At 39.4% G+C, this 17,816-nt stretch overlaps 1 protein-coding gene across 5 annotated transcripts in view; it reads left to right on the top strand.

Moving 5' to 3' along the window:
* The window catches only part of DPYD (dihydropyrimidine dehydrogenase), a 675,852-nt gene that overhangs the window by 82,141 nt on the left and 575,895 nt on the right, over window positions 1-17,816 (top strand). For all 5 annotated transcript variants that reach the window (XM_075936591.2, XM_075936588.2, XM_075936587.2 and 2 more), the window contains one exon: window positions 17,727-17,809. In XM_075936591.2, the coding sequence (XP_075792706.1) occupies window positions 17,727-17,809 (83 nt within the window). The remainder of the gene's footprint in view (window positions 1-17,726; window positions 17,810-17,816) is intronic.

The following is a 17,816-nucleotide window of genomic DNA, read 5'->3' as shown; positions in this document are numbered from 1 at the left end:
AGGAAAGTCAGGGAGATTCAGTTATTGAGGGGAGCCAAAGGGTTTTCTTTTCCATTTGCTCAGACAAACAAACCATCTTCACCTCAGAAGCTACAGGACAGTATGCTTTCTATTTAGTGTCATTTCTTGTTTTGTCTGCTGCCTTTGCTGGATATTGTTTTCAGCAATGGCTTTGCTGTATTGCCACATTTTCTACAGGAAAGGTTTTTGTTCTTCTCTCTTGGGATCTGTGGATTGATACTCTGTGTTTGTAATGCTGTGTGCTTTGTCCTATGCTTCTTTCAGACTTGTCTTTTTCTTCTTCACTGTATCAATATTATCAGATATGTTGTTTCCTAGTTGAAGCACATGGTGACTGCATCTGCCTTGGCAACAATTTGAATGGAAAACATGATAGTCTGCATTTATGTAAATGTGAACAGTTGTATGAATTTACCATGTGAAATTTGCACATGGACTACACTTAGAAAAAAGCTAGCAAAATGCTATTTCAACTGAAACTGGATAGGTTTTTGCAGCTGAATAATACAATAAATTATTGTATGTGGCTTTTCTACTTTAATTTACTTGGTGATTTAATTACTTATCTTTCAGGTTTAAAGAATTCTTGTATTATTTTTAAAACTGAGAACGCAAATCTGAAGTACATTCCCACCAGTTAGAAATTTCCAATTATATCGATAGCACTGATGATAGTTAATAGGTTTTTAAAAACATTCTAAAATTTCCATAGAGCTCCAAAACATCTCACTAAAGCATTCTCATACCAATTCAACTCTTTCAAAAATACTTTGGCTTTCAGGGCCAACATTTTATGTGTAAGACATTCGGAATGAGTTATCTGGCATACGTTCATATATGTACAATACCACAGTACATTCAAGAAAATATTTTTCTGGAGTACTGAGTGAACAAACTAATGCTGTTAGGCTAATGAGGCATTGATTGCTACCCAGGATCCTAGTTAACACATTTTCTTGTATTGACTTTTATTGATTACAAAATCTTAAGGCCCCTTTTCTGTTGGAAGAATATCAGTTTTCTTGAGGTATTGATAAACATATCGTATATAGATGGCTCTAGAATGTTCAAAATCATTTAAAGAACCCAGTTAGCAAGAGTGAATGTATAAAGTAATATAAGGATTGATGTATAGCAAATCTTCATATATTATGAATGATGTGATGTCAAATGTTATGTAAACAGACTAAGGCTCAAGATAGTCTTTATATACATTGAAAAAAAATAAACACTGGATTTCTTTTAATAGTGAACAGCTTATTTACCATTTTATTGTGCCTCTACTTCCCATTTGGAATAAGAATTCCTTTGAAAACATACCAGAACAAATCATAGGAAACAGGGAGGAATTTAGTAGATTATGTACTAAACACTTTTAAAAAACGTATATTCCATAGATTTATTAAATGGATGTTAAGTAACCAATTAGCAATGACATCTATATGAGCTAATTTATGTAATGATAGAGTTTCAAGGGGCTTTACTATATAGCAATATAACAAATGTTTAATTTTAATGACTCATAGTAGCAACATTACAATAAATAAAAATATATTTTAATAATTTTATACATCATCAGGTGGGTACTTAATCTGGGAAAGGAGATCAATTTACCTTTTTTTGTGTTGTTTCAGTGTTCAAAAATAATCTGTTCCAAGTAAAAAAAGAGAAAAAAAAGTCTGCTAAGATTGTATAGGTTTTATAGGAATAAAGCTTTCTCTTTAACAATTACATAAGTTCATATTGGAAGAAGTTGGCATAGCCTTCTAAATTCATAACAATTGTCTATTAGTCTGTTTTTAATAATTTTTGTTTGGCATGTAATCCCGTTTAATTAGATTCCACTCTCTGTTGTTTCAAGATTCCATAAACTGGAGTCTTATATACCAGCTGCTAAAGCAGGAGTTACTGTCTAAATGATATTCACAATGAGTATTTGGAAGGTTTACAATTATACCCTTGCTAATAAATTGTGCTGTTTTCCCCAACAATTTTAAGTGCTAATCTTCAGAAGGCATTTTAAAATTAGCTAAAATTCTGTCAAGAGATTTACAAAAATTGTTAGCATGAAGATAATTATGTCACAGTCCTTGGACTCCATCTCTGATTGTGTGCATAAATCAGAAAATGTCAGCTGTGTTTTCCCTTAATAATTATCCTTGCAGCAATATATTACAGTTTAAATTCCTTTTATAATTTTGCTTCGGGTTTATAAAACACAAGGCAGTTATTTCTAAAGTTTTCTACTGATTAAATAATTCAGAGATTTTCCAGAATAACAAGTGATTATCAGTGCTAACATTTTGTATATCAGTAAGCAGATCAATAGGGAAATACACACTCCATATTCATTATAAAATCACTCTGAGAAGTTCACTGTATGAGATAAATAAATATTTTAAAGGTGGCTGATAGTACAGTATGTCTCAGATTTTCATGTTCTGTAATATAGTCAACCACAAGCATTCTTTTGTTTGCCTTTTTTGTTGTTTGGGAGCCCAACTTGAGAAGGCTCTTGTCTGATTTGCAAAGGTATTGATGAAACTACTTTGAAAGCTATAGGTCTTAACCAGCTTTGAAAATTGGGCACAAGCTGTCTCAAATTCAGCACTCAAAAATCTAGGTGTTTATGCATTCAGTGTGCACTTCTGAATACGTAACTGAATATTGAATTTAATGAAAAGAATTCCCTTAACCTCTATGGGCTTTGGATCATGTCTGTTTTATATAGTGAGAAACACTTTTCACTATGACTAATGTCAATAATTTGCATTTGGACAAAATTTGAACATAAACACAGACATCCATATATTCCCATGATCTGAGGGAAAATGAAAATAGCAGCTTTGGTTGGGAAGAGCTCTAAAAAGCACTACCCTAGATAAAAAAAAAAAGCTAAGTATGGTGGTACACCACATACTATGACACATGGAGCACCATGTAATTCAATCTGTGATGTTTCCTTACATAATGAAAAGGGGATGTGGCTTATGATCAGCTGGGTATGGTCAAATGGTGCCTCTCCCCACCTGTACAATTCAATAAGGGTATGTCTACACTACAGCACTAATTTGAACTAACTTAATTCGAATTAGTTAATTCGAAATAAGTTAATTCGAATTAGTGAATCTAGACCTAAAAACTAATTTGAATTAGCACGTCCACATTGAGTGGACCCTGAATCAAAGGTAAGGCTGGCTGGAACCAGTGCCAAAAGGGCATCAGGGTCGGACTTAGTGTGTGGGGATGCTGCCTCAGGCTAACCAAGGGCTGTGCTTAAAGGTACCCAACCCCCCATTTTGGACAGACAGTTCTCAGCTTTCTCTTGGTCTTCCTCGCTGAAGGACAGCAAAGCATTTGTGTCTCGGAGTGCTCTGCTTGCCCTCACTCGGGGCACCACAGCACTCTGCAACATGGAACCAGACCTGCCCCCAGGGACTCTGCTGCATCTCATGGACACGTTGTCAGCAGCCTGGCTGCACTGTCTGCAGGCTGCCATCTGGGAGGACAATCGAGGGGATGTCAGGATCCAGGGGGCCCTGTGGGAGAGCTTCCACCCTGAGGAGCGCTAACAGTCTCCCCGGTCTGCCCCACTGGGGGCTTGTGCCCCATTCCTCCCTCTCGTCCTTCCACTTACCCTTCCCTAGCCCCCCTTTCCTGATGTCAAATAAAAGACATGTATTTTCAAAATAACAACTCTCTTTATTCAGCACAACTGGGGAGGGGGAATGAAACTGTGGGGAGATGGGGGAAAGGAGGCGGGTGAGGGCAGGAGAGGAGAGGAGAGGGGGAAAACTGGGAGGACCTCGGCCTCCCCGGTGGGATGGGGTGGAGGTTACGGACATTGAGGAGGAGGTGGGGAGGTTGAGGAGGAAGAGGTGGGAGGGGAGGCAGGAATGGGAGGAGGGACAGTTGTTGGGTGGGGGCAGCAGGTGCAGGACTGGTACGGGGCACCATGCTCTGCAGCAGGGCCTTCAGGTTAGCATTTCTGGCTCGGTCCTCAGCCAGCTGCTCCCAGCGGAGCTGCAGGTCTTCCCGCATCCGGGCCTCGCCAGTGCAGTGCAGGACTCTCAGGGCCCCCAGGTGCTGGTCCCAGTACTCCTGCCGCGTGGTGGTGGTCTGGAGCAGGCCGCGGGTGCGGGAGCATGTCCCGGGTGGGGTGGTGCACCCTGCATGAGCAGCTGGTGCAGCTGTAGAGAAAGAAGAGAAGTGGTCAGTTCTCCATGGGGACACAGTGGATGATGCCCAGCCCTCCCTGCAATGTGAGGGCAACCGTGCCCTACACTGTCAGAGCCGCTGTGCTTGCTCAGAGGCCATGGTCAGGATGTCTGGCTCTCCCCAGGACTGGGAGCTGCCCCAAGACCGCACCCATGCTCCTGTGCTGTGTATAGTGTGGGCAGGGCAGGGGGAGGGGGAGAGATGCCCCCTGCCTCTGTGTAGAGGGGGTGTGTGAAGGGAGGGCATCCTGCTGGGTCCCGCCCCAGGGTCGGGATCATGTCAGATCTCTTCACACATGCGTGTGCCTATTGGGCCACGGCCCCTGGGTGTCACACAACAGGAGCCACCTGCCCAAGGGTGGCATTTCATGTGCTCACACGTGCACAGGTGGCTGCGTGATCCATGGGAGGCATGGCCCATGTGTGCAGTCCCTGGTCTCCCTCTCCGCCTCCCCCCAGGACAGGGGACAGTGCTGGCACTTACCCGATATTGCCTCCCCGGATGACCCTGCCGACTCTAGTGCCGGAACAGCTGGCGGTGGCCCCTCCGGTGCACCCGGATCAGGGCCCTCCGGTCCTGGCTCGCTGCCTCCCGGGCTGGCGCGGACCGCACCATCCCCTAAAAGTTGGTCGAGGGCGGGGAAGTAGGGGCAGGTGGCAGGCCCTGTTGCGGCGCCACCCCTGGTAGCCCTGGCGTATGCCTGCCGCAGCTCCTTAACTTTCAGGTGCACCTGCTCCTGGGTGCTCCTGTGTCCCTTGCTGGCCATGGTGGCTGCTATGCAGCCGTAGACAGCTGCGTTCCTCCTCCTAGTGCAGAGATCATTGATGTTGGGGGCCTGCCCCCAAACCTCAATGAGGTCCATGACCTCCGCACTAGTCCAGGAGGGTGCGCGCCATCTATGGCCCCTGGCTGGCCCCTGGGTGCTGGGGGACTGGGCGGGGGACGGCTGGCAGCCTGGCTCATCCTGGGGCCACTGAGTCAGGGGCAGAGACTGCTGGCAGGGCTGGCTCTGCAAAGTGCTGTCTGACCAGAGTCTACCCCTTTAAGGGCCCCGGGGCTGGGGGAGAGGAGAGGCGTTTTCCAGAGTGGCCACCAGGGGGAACCTGGGAAGGGGTAGCCTCCAGCTAATTCGAATTAAGTGGCTACGCAGCCCTTAATTCGAACTACTTAATTCGAACTAGGCATTACTCCTCATAGAATGAGGTTTACCTAGTTCGAATTAAGCGCTCCGCTATTTTGAATTTAATGCATGTGTATCCCCTATTAAAGTTAATTCGAACTAAGGGCTGTTAGTTCAAATTAACTTTGTAGTGTAGACATACCCTAACTCATGCAGAAAATAACATCAGCAAGTAGCGTACGATGGCTGGCCTAAATACCAGTATGAATGGTGTTCAGCATGCCATTACACAGTTATCAGCTTGGGTAACATTCTCAAGATAAAGTTCTGGAGGAAATTGCAGAATAGCACCAAAGGTGTGATGGAAGTAAAGGGGATGCATGTTCATTTTCCAGTGCTCTTCATCACTTAATTGACATGCCTAAGTTAAGCCTTGCATGCAGACTCAGAACCGTGCTGTTAAGCAACATTTTTCATTTTGTGCAGCAGATCTGTTCATGTCACTCCTGTCTTTCCACAAACATTACTGCAGAAGTGGATGTGTGACTGAGAAAATGTAAAGTTGCTTTACCGATACTAAGATTTCAAAAGCAGTAATCCTAAATACTGAGTATTCTCTGGGCAGATTAACCCGCCAGGAGAGAGAAATTTTGTCACAAGTTTAGCTTTCTCGGTGACATTTTAATCATGTATTCTGCTTTAATGATGTGCAGTTCCAATTGTCAGCTTCTTGTGCCATTGATCATTCTGAGATGAGCACTGGACTGGGAACTGGAAAACTCCTCCTGAGTGTTAATCTTATCTCTGGCACTGACATGCTGGGTAGCCTTGGGTAAGTCATGTAGTCTCTCTCTGCTTTAGTTTCCTTCACTATATAATTGAGATATGTATCTACTTCAACAATGAACTGAGGATTAATTTGTTAATGTTTGTACTGAGATTTTGAGGTGTAAAAGCCAAATATATTACAAGGTAAAAGTAAAACACCTCCAAAGTGACTAAGATTTAGAGACTGCCTTGCTAAGACTATCAAATTATGGGTGTTATATCAATACATTAGGCCTCTGTGTTCCAAGTATACCTAATATGGGAACACCCATGGTACAGAGGAGGATGTGGCTCTGCACACTGCCACTCCCCTTCTCTGAGCTGAGGAAGGCAGCAAAGAAACACACTTCACTTGTGGCTTTTCTCCACGCTGCTGTAGTGGCAGCAGTTGGTGCCTTGACGCAACACGGGGTGCAGAGCCATGTGTGTCTCCAGGAATGCGGCACCAAGTAAGTGCCCACCGCCATCCTTCTCATGCTCAAACCTTGCAGCACCTTCCCTGGTCTGGCAAAATATTTTAATCCATCAAAACCTGTTTCCCATGGTTGCTTGATAAAACATGTTCAAGTGCAGTAATTAGGTGACTCAGTAACTAGTGGGTTTGCCAACGTAAAGACAGATTTTGCAACAAGTTCAGGCCAAATTTACAAGTACATAGCACCCACAAGTAGGGCAGATTTCCCAAAGAGTTCAGATTCCATTTAGCTCATTAAATTAGGTCCAGGTTCTTCAAAGTGATCAACACCCAGCAGCTGTCATTGTAACATTAATGTGTAGATTCTCAGAAGCCTCAGTACCTAACCTAATGAATTCTTCTGACAGTCTGGCCACTTATTAAGGTGCCTACATGGGATCTGAGTCATTTTGAAAAGTTGGCCTTGAGATTGGCCAGATTTTGCTTCTGAGCATTTTAGCCAGAAAGTTTCTGAAAGTGCTCTTTAGGTTTCATGTAGAAGTCAAAATCAGTTTTTTGTAATCCCAAATCAGGGTCCTATTCAAGACTGACATAAACAGGTGAGCCACAAATTAAGGCCCCTAATTCCAAATCTTTGAAATTAAGGCAAGATGTTGAGTTCCAGTTGTTGAAATCTAAATTGCAGTTCAGTGTCTTGGTCCTATTTCTGTTATTGGTTCTGTCTGATATTATGCAAGAATAGAAAACTGGGTATGCTCTATGATAACAAACAAAGCAAAAGAGAGAGAAGCAAGTGCTGATTTGTAACTTATCATCCAGTGTTCTTTGCTTTAAAAGGGGTTCTGAAGTGGCAGATTTGTAAAATTGTTCATGCTCTTCTTCTGCTGTGAACAGACAGGCACTGTTAGACTTAGCTGCTGAGGTGTCTTTTGATTTAAAAAGGGAAACATCCAGCTATCAACATATGAATTGGTGGAAAATAAAAAAGGCAAAAAAGAAAAAAAAAGATTGGATCCAAACTTGTACTTTAATGAAAGATTTATTTTTCCCACAGAAACATTCTTTGAGATGTGCCTTTTGGGGTACAATAGGAAAAGAAGAAAAATTAATAAAACAGCAAGAACACGTGGAACATTTTTATTGTCATTGCAAAGAAATAAACCTTCAGAAAAAAGCAATTACCCACCCCACCCTCTTTATGCAATGAAGATTTCATTGCTGAAGTAATACCTACACTTGGAATAAATCTGATATTGCTTCCCTAGGAAGCAAGGCAACTTTTGAAAACAAATGATCCTTTATATTTAGTATTTTAAAGTCAAAATGTTGAAAATTATTTGCTGTTTGCTGCTGAAGTAGGATTTAAGATTTTAAAATAAGGCTTATTTAATGTACAAGTCTTGTTTGAAGCTTTACACCGATGTCATTTGTCAGCTCTAATGCCAGTTGAAGTGAATGGAAAGATTCACTGAAGAGATCTGAAATGTCTGAGGAATATTATATTTATACCTAACCATGTTTATATATTTTTTAAAAGTGGAAGTTGGAGCATGAAAGTTCACTCTTTGTAGCACCTTGCTGTAGCATCACTAGGAACAGAAAATTCAAAGCCCAGAGCTTAGGGATGCTAATTTTTTTAGAGGCTGGAATCATTATACATCTTTACTCAAGTAACATTCCCATTGATATTTATGGGAGGTTTTCCTCAGTAAACTTTGCAGGATTTGCTTCCATTAATATTTGGGGAAGCATGATGTTCCTAATGGAAGTGGTTAATATTTCCTAAAATAATGCTATGTCACTTATATCCAATAACTCTCCACAAAAAGGCAGAGGGTACAAAAAAAGCTTTTGATTTGCAGCATGTTAAGTAGGATAAGATATCTACTCAACTTCAGTGATACAGGCAGCTTTAGAATAGGTCTTACAGCTTTTGTCAGATCAAAAGATTTTTTTCCCAACTACCTAGAACTGTGTGTAAGACCTTATCTGTAATACTGATATCTTTGAAATTCTTATGTAAAGTATTTCAGGATACAGTTAAACTACCAGAAAATGGCTTAGAGCATGATCCTGCCCTCATTTGAGTCGATGAGAGATTTGCAATTGATTTCAATGGGAGAGGGATCAGTTCCTTGATCAGTTGAAGCTCACAGGATGGTTTAGCTTAGGTTATTGGATAATGATCTTGTCAAGACTCAGACTCCTAAGCCCTCCCTGATGTAGTGTAGTTACTGTGCCTTCTGTGACTTACAGAGACTGTGATGATGATACTAGGCAGCCTGAGTGTGTTTCAGATACTCTGTGAGTTTCAGAGCCAGGAGGTGCTTCAGAATCCGGGTTGTGCCTAGGCGCTTGGAAAAAATAGAATTATTTTTGTAACACAAACTGAGCGAAGGGCAGTATGTGGCCATGAAGTACACGTCACTCTATATAAGCACAAGGCTGTTCAAGGGTTAGAAAGTTATTTTTGAAAGTAAGATTTCTTTTCCATCACAACCCTAATACTCAAATGATTGTCACACATAATGTAAGCCACCATTAGTTCAACTCTTATTAAGAGTCAAGGGCCTGATTTGTGAAATTCTGAATTTCATCCCTGTTTGATGCTATTTTGGAGTTATTGGACTTACTCATCCTGTTAGAGGTATAGTCTGAGACTGTGAATGTTGGGTCCAGATCTGAAATAGCTATTATTATTTATTAGTTAAAAATGTTCTAGGTGTAGTTCAAAGATAGTTCAGGAACATATAGTCATTTTCCTGAAAAATATTACAGTTTATATAGATGAGGCAGACAAATTGCAATAGACAAATGATAGCAAAACATTAATGGTTATGCTAGGTACAGGTCGTATTAGTATTCGGGTTGTTTAATTAATCTCTGTTCTTCACTCACGTCCATTCTCCTTCTTCATCCCTCACTGTACAGGAGCCCCTCCAATTTGCTTTGCTTTGCTCCCATAATGTGACTTCCTTCCTGTGTTCCCCATGGTATAAATTAAAGCTTCATTAATGTTCTGGGGAAGCCATCAGATGATGCCAATGTTCAATGAGTCTGAGGGATGGAGATTTTCTGGACTGAGACCAGGACAATCACCTCCGTCCTACAGTGATAGAAATGTAGCCGTGTTATTCTGGTGTAGCTGAAACAAAAAAACAGGACTATGTAGCACTTTAAAGACTAACAAGATGGTTTATTAGGTGATGAACTTTCGTGGACCAGACCCACTTCCTCAGATCAAATAGTGGAAGAAAATTGTCACAACCATATATACCATGTATCCTTTGGTATATAAGGTTGTGACAATTTTCTTCCACTATTTGATCTGAGGAAGCGGGTCTGGCCCACGAAAGCTCATCACCTAATAAACCATCTTGTTAATCTTTAAAGTGCTACATAGTCCTGTTTTTTGTTCTCCCTCCTACAGTCATTGATAATCTCTTGGTGGGGGCCAGGGGAAAATGAGAAGGGCTGTTACATTTTATTCAATGATATTATTGTAGTAGTCTTCTTATATTAAAATTTCTTATATTTTGTCTTTTTGTAAGAGCCCCCATAGTCATAAGGAGCTAGTATAGGTTGTGAACTTTTGTGTTTTTTCATAAGTGCTAATGGGTTTATTTAAATGTGATAATTATTATTATTTTTAGAGTCAGGATAAAATTTAATAGGTTCAATTTATTCCCTGTAGAAATGAAGTCTTGAGTCTAACAGACTTTTTTTTTCTCATTTAGATACAATACACTTTAATTCAGGTTTAATATCTGTTTAAATGAACCATTTATTTATGTATATCGAACTACTTTCTGATCTATCTTGCCTCCAGTTCATTTCACAACCTAATACCTGACCTTTTATTTGAAGTGGTTAATATTAGAATTTTTTTAAAATAGATTTTAGGCTTTGATTTCCTTTTGGAACAATAGCACAACTACTAATGACCTTGTTTCATTTAGTTTTGATTTTAACCACATCTTCTTGTATTTGCTTTGCTGTCATAAATCTCTTTTGAGGTGTTTTTTGATTTGGTATAATTCAGCACTATATGACTGTAATCAGAACTAAAATATAAAATACTACAGAATTATTCCATCATATATGAATTTTTTTGACCTTTTTTAGACACAAGGGAAATAACTTGGCAGAAAGCTACCAAAGACAACTTTTTTCATTGCTTGTGGTTACATTTTCAAATATAATTGCTGCTGAAACTGGAACACCTGGGAATTTAATTGCTCGTTATATTTAAACCGTTGCAGTGTTATGCACCAAAAAACCTACAACTGTCCTATGCAAAATATTTATTATATTAATCTAGTCTTATTATTAAATACAGTAGATTGAATTTTATCCTTCCTTTTCCTTTAGACTTCTGAATGTATAATTTGTCCTGATCATAGTTTGTCAACGTTGTAGCATTTGTGGCTGCTGTAGTTAAGAGCATAATCAAATTTGTGTTTTCATATGCTTATCTCTTTGAAAAATCCCTTTTTTTTTGGCTGAGCTTTTCTACAATTGGTTTTAGCCAAAAGCTGAGTTTATTTTTTATTTACTTATGTCTTTGAAATGAATGGAACCTACACTTAAAGGTAGCGAATAACCAGTGAGCAGGTGGTCTGTAAACATTTTTGTTGGGGAGCAACAGGCTGTTGCTACTAATTGTGCTGAAATACTACAGTAGTGGCCTGGTGGCAACTTCAATCCAATTTTTGTTCCCCACCTACACATGAAGAAGATTCCTGGGGTTGAGTGTTGTTTTTTTGAGTACTTCACAGATATGCAGAAAATTCAAGGCTTTGAACCAAGTTACTTGATTTATTGAATCCCACTAATTAGGAATGATAGTTGCAAGCCATAAACTATTGCTCTTTTCCCCTGAAAAGGTATTTTTAAAGAGCTGTAAGAGTGCAGATGGTTAAAGTAATATGTGAGCCTAATAGATCAATGGATAAATTTGAGGTCTCGTGTTTGTGTGTGTTTGCAAGGGATGCAGAAAGGCTATATATATTACAATAAAATACTGTACCAGTCTTGTGAGACAGTGACATCCTTCCATTGGTTAAAGAAATCAAGTATACATGCTGATTCTTGTATACATCATCCTGATAGGTGCATATGGAAAAGTACCTCCATTCTATTTTCTCTCAGGCTATGTCTAGACTGCAAGCCTCTTTCGAAAGAAGCTCTTTCGAAAGATACTTTCGAAAGACCCTCTTTCGAAAGAGAGCGTCTAGACTGCACGTTGAACTTTCGAAAAAGCAGCTTGCTTTTTCGAAAGAAAGCATCCAGTGAGTCTGGATGCTCTCTTTTGAAGAAGCCCTATTTACATTGAAGAACGCCTTCTTTCGAAAGAGGAACTTTCGAAAGAAGGCGTTCTTCCTCGTGAAATGAGGTTTACCGCCATCAAAAGAAAAGCCGCGTTCTTTCGATTTAATTTCGAAAGAACGCGGCTTGAGTCTGGACGCAGGGGAAGTTTTTTCGGAAAAAGGCTACTTTTCCCGAAAAAAACCCTGAGTCTGGACACAGCCTCAGAGGATAGGGTTAGGGTTCTCTCTTGAGGCACACTGCTCTGTCAACTCACATGAATGAAAGATCACAAAGGGAGATAATTAAATTGTATAAAATGCCCATCCTAGTTCACATACATGTCTTCTGTTCATCTGCTTTGCATGCACCCCACCTCTCCCCCAAGCTCCCACCCTGAATTCCTTTTCAGACTTTGCTGTATTCCCTAAATAAGAATGCCTGATTTCTGAACAACAGTCTTATTGAAGGGTTGAAGAGTGGGAGGAGTTACAAGCAAGCATACTGAATGCAGGGGTACCTCATTGAGAACAACATGCATGACACTCTAATCCAGTCATTCTTAAAAGTGTCTTTCAAAGCCTTTCTGATTTATAGTGCCCCTCACTGTTCTCTTTTTATTGCTCTGGGGCTGCCCATAATTACTGGCTAGGTGCTCTCCCTTGCGCCCCCGCCCCCAACCCAACAAGACAACTTTCCCCCTTACTCTCACAAATATTATGGATTACACAGCAGGTTGCCACCACAATAAGAATATTGCATTCCCTGAGGTCTAAATTAGTCAGTAAACTTCATAACTTTCCCTTTAAATGTCCCATTGCACATTTTCCCACCATTCTTAACTTGCTTAGCCTGTAGATGAACTGTTCCTTACTGCATTATCATTCCTTAGAATCATGAACTCTATGATTTCATGATCACTTTTACCCAAGCTGCCTTCTACTTTCAAATTTTCAACCAGTTCCTTCTTGTTTGTTAAAATCAGATCTAGAACAGCTTCCCCTCTAGTAACTTTCTCAACCTTCCGAAATAAAAAGATGTCTTCAGTGCAGTACAAGAACTTATTGGATAATCTCTGTTAGTTTTCCAACAGATGTCTGGATAGTTGAAATCCCTCATCACCACCACATCCTGTGCTTTGGATGATTTCCCTACTCCAAATTGATTCCCAATTGACCAGTAGCTGTCTGGTGTTGCAAGTTTCCACAGGGCAATTTCTATGTATTCCTCCACTGTCAGAGTGGGTCTCATTCTGGTATTCTTGTGCTTCAGGGTGGGGGAAAGCAATTCACAAACTTTCATGAAAGTGACCTTACACATGTGAAAGATTTGCAGCCACTGCTGATCATCTCATACCTGCATAGTTATGTGATCCCACCATTCTGTGCTTGTCTCATGGCACTCGAACCGTCATTCCACTGTATCAGAGGATCAAATGCTAGCAGCATTTGTCAGTCACTCAACTCAAGTGCTCCAAAGAAGAGTATGTTCATGGCCTCTGGAGATTCTTTTTGTTCTGGTGGATCCTGGATACACTCAGATATACTCTAGCATAAGGCCCACTAATAGGTTAATATGATTGTCATAATGTTTTGATACTCATCGGGATCCACAACGGGTTCTGTGCTTATACTGCCATTGAGTCTTCACAGATAACTAGAGAAAAAAGGGTGCAAAGAGAGTGCTGTTGCTGGCATGCAGTGGGGAAGGATGAGATGAGTGCATTATGGGATACTGATGGCATATATCCACATCAGCCACCTGCTGCACACTCTTGGTCCCAGCATGCACTGGGAACATAAACCAGAATGTAAAGGGAAGAAGAAACTGTGGGATAGCTACCCACAGGGCATCACTCTCAAAGTTGATGGTAACCACTGTAGTGGGGATGCACTACTTTGAACTGTGTTGAATTCTTGTGCACAGTAAAGACATGTACTTTCAACTTTACAAAATTGGGGGCTAAAAAGTTTATCTTGATAAATTCAACCTTATCTCATAATGTAGACATGGCCTAAGTCGGTAAATTGGGTGCTTTGTTTATTCCTTGAATACTTTTGGGTGTCCAGATATTAGTGGTCAAGTGAACGTATTTTTTAGTCTCGCTAGACTAGAAGATTGCAGCCTTTTCTTTGAATGTGGACTTCATGCCTTTGTATTTGTTTAGTTGCAGGATAACAATGTGCTCAACATAGACCTTGAGGAAAAGTTGGTTAGAGCAGTATCTGGTGGTACATAACTGTGCTTTCTACTTGGAATCACTGGAACTCTGCTGATAATATAATGCTATTCATTTACAAGTGCAATTGAAAGGGAATTGATTTTCGTCTGTAAATCCTGTATGATTTCCCTGTTTGTGTCTCCTTATATTTTATACCCACAGTAGAGAACAGCTGGCACCATTTGAGCTTATCGTTCCTAGACTGTATCTAACAATAGCTGAAAGTAGGATGTTCAGAATAAAGAGCCCTATGTTCTGAACTTGTCTTCCTGTTTTCTTTTGAACAACTGTGGCTGTTGAGATTCAGGGTGTTTCCCAAACCCCGTTTCTTATCCTAGTTTTTCCAGAGGAGCAGAAGGTTTTATTTGATTTGGTTTCAAAGAGGCTTTAGTGTTGAGTAGACCTGGGGAAAATGTGTTGTTCAAAACTTTTGTTGGTAAAAAAATGTAGATTTGGGTCAACCAAAATATTTCAGTAATTCATGTATTTATTACCAAAGTTTTTCATTAAAAACAAACAAAAAACTTTTAAAACATTCTGAAAAATGAAAATATTGTCATATTTGAAACAACATTTAGGTTTTTTTATTTAAAAAGGCTTTTTGTATTGAAATTTCCTTTAGGATGTAAAAAAATAAATATAAATATCAAAATCAGACCAAAATATTTTGTTCGGGTCAAAAGAAATGTTTCTTTTGACCCAAAATGAATTGCTTTTATTACTGTGCTTCGTTTTCTAAGATCAGTGTATGTGTTTTGGAATCGCCAGCAAACAAAACAAATCAGTTATTCACACAGGTTTGCTAGTACATTATGCTAGTACTACATCCTTCTTTCAAAAGGGGGGTGTAAATTAGACAGATTGAAATTGTAAATGAAGCCGGGATTTGAATTTCCCATGTTTCATTTGCATAATGGCAGCTGCACGTTCTTTTGAAAATGGGCATTTCGAAAGTGAAACTGCTGTCTAGACGCGGTTCTTTAAAAAAAAAAACCCTGAGGCATACAAGATCTTTCCCAAAAAAGGTGGATTTTTTTCAAAAGGACCGTGTCTAGACTGTGGTTTCATTTTCGAAATACCCATTTTCGAAAGAACACACGGCCACCATTATGCAAATGAAGTGCGGGAAATTCAAATCCCGGTTTCATTTGCAATTTCGATCTGTCTAAATTTATATCCGTCTTTCGAAAGAGGGATGTAGTTTAGACATAGCCTATGATAGATCGGGATACTAAGGTGGAATCACCATTATTGGAGGTTTTTAAATACTGGCAGCACAAATGTCTGACAGGAATGCCTGCGTATTCTTAGTCCTGCCACAGGATTAGAAGACCTCTTTTCTTCAGTCCTACATTTCTATGAAATACTAGTATTTCCAGATTGAAATTCTTATATGTATTTGATATAATTGACCTGTCTATATATATGTTTATCCCAAAGATCAATGCACACATCTCTCAAGATAGGTCTAAATCCTGGTTGTCATACTGACCTGAGTACTCTCATTGACCAAGTATGTGTGGTGAGCAGGATTTTACTATAGAAAGGCATACTGACTGTACAGTGCACTGCAAGTGAGGAATAAACTTAAACCAGTGAAAATCATGATAGGTTTATGGAAATATGCAATGTTTGTAAATAACTTTTTAAAAAAGAGATGACTCAGGAAAGTTCCTTAAATGTGAATTTACATCAAATTATTTTTACTGGTTTGAATTTTTTATTGAATGTACAATAACCTGTTTAATAATACATATTAATGTATGTAGTATTAGTTCAAAGAAAAACTAATTTTATTAGATCAACAAGCTGGAAAGATCTTTTTAAAAAGTTACACACAAGACTGAGGAGTATTTTTTCTTTCATGCAAGCTGTAAGTAATACACTTGAACCTCCAGAATCTCATGAAAGAAGAGGGAGGAAGCGAATCTGTGTGCTGCCACTTCCCCTTTCCACCAGCTCGGGGAATGACAGTGCAGTGAAACGCTTCTCTGGACGCTTTTCCCCTGCTACTCCCATAGCGCTGGAGCTGCAGGGTCTGGGGGTATGTCTACACTACCCTCCTAGTTCGAACTAGAAGGGTAATGTAGGCATACCGCACTTGCAAATGAAGCCCGGGATTTGAATTTCCCGGGCTTCATTTGCATAAGTGGGGAGCCGCCATTTTTAAAACCCCGCTGGTTCGAACCCCATGCAGCACGGCTACACGGGGCACGAACTAGGTAGTTCGAACTAGGCTTCCTAGTTCGAACTACCGTTACTCCTCATTTCACGAGGGTACATGAGGGAGATGGGAGTGTGGGATCTGGGCATGAGGGGAATGAGAGTGGGGTGCTTACCTGATGCCCTGTCCCCAGGTGCATATTTGGCTCCACGTATTGAATTTGTACCTTCAAAACAAAAGTATATATGAACACCCATGGTCCAGAAAATTCCATAATCTGTCATATCCTATTTCACAAGGTTTCTGGATTAAGGCAGTTCAAGTGTAATTGTGATAGCTATAGATTGTAAAATGAGTTGACAGAAGAGAAGTCTTTCTGTATATATTCCATTTATTCGTTTTTATCTTTTAAGATGTGCACTATAAAATTATCTACCTATTATAAACAGTAATAAACTACAAGTAAAATGTGAATAAAATGTCAATAAATAAATAAAAATGATTTTTTTTGCTCAAGATGAATTTTGATTCTGATCAATGTGTTACTTTTAAGTGTGAACTTAAAATAGTAATTGAAAAATAGAAATAATTGCGTTGTATTCTTCTAAAACTCAATATTATGCTTTCTAGAAGGTACTCACTTTGCAAAGGTATGATGACTTCGGAAGATACATAGCAATAGAGAATCAGACCTCTTGTTTCAATAGGAATTTGGAGATGGAAAAAAGGCATAACCCTGAATAGTAGAGCTTGCTATACGTTAAGAATTAACAGATGACATATTGAGAAGGCTATTTTGGCATACTTATTTTCTTTAATTCCTTTTATTCTCACAAAACTACTTATTATTTCCATGTCATTAAAATAAATTGTCTTTTCATTTGGAAGTACTAGGGCCTTTACTACTGCAGTTTGAGAAAAAAATCATAATCAACTGTTGTGATAGCTTTATAAATAGACTACCTTCAAGTTTGCTACGGCGTTTTGAAACTCACACAATTTAGGATTATTAATTTTTTCATGTTATACTGAATATTCATTTGTACAGAATTTTAAGTATAGATTATGATTTCTAAATTCAGTATATTTTATTTCTACTTTGCCACACTTTCAAGTTTGCTTGTTATATCTAGCAGTAATTTTGTAGCCTGTTATTCCTTCAAACATAGATTCAGAAAAAAATTCTATATACCACAATATAAAAAACTTATAAAAGGATTTCCATGACAACCATATCATAAGCTTTTGTTCTTTCTTTGTTACTGAATTCACAATGTCGCTTTTAATGACTTCTGTGCAATTAAAACAGAATGCATAATTTGTGTGAATATATAAACAATATAAATGAGTTAGGCTTGCACTACAGTGAATATAAGTTATGATGCTAGAATGCTGCTTAAGAATGTAATATGGATTCTTTCATTTATTGCAGAACTGTGAGATGCTAGAAAATAATTTTGATGACATCAAGCATACGACTCTTAGTGAACGTGGGGCACTTCGAGAAGCAATGAGGTAAGCC

Source organism: Pelodiscus sinensis, chromosome 9 (assembly GCF_052426305.1).
Source record: "Pelodiscus sinensis isolate ZL-2025 chromosome 9, ASM5242630v1, whole genome shotgun sequence".
Lineage (NCBI taxonomy): Eukaryota > Metazoa > Chordata > Testudines > Trionychidae > Pelodiscus > Pelodiscus sinensis.
Note: the sequence above shows the minus strand (reverse complement) of the source record. Positions and strands in the feature narration are given on the sequence as shown.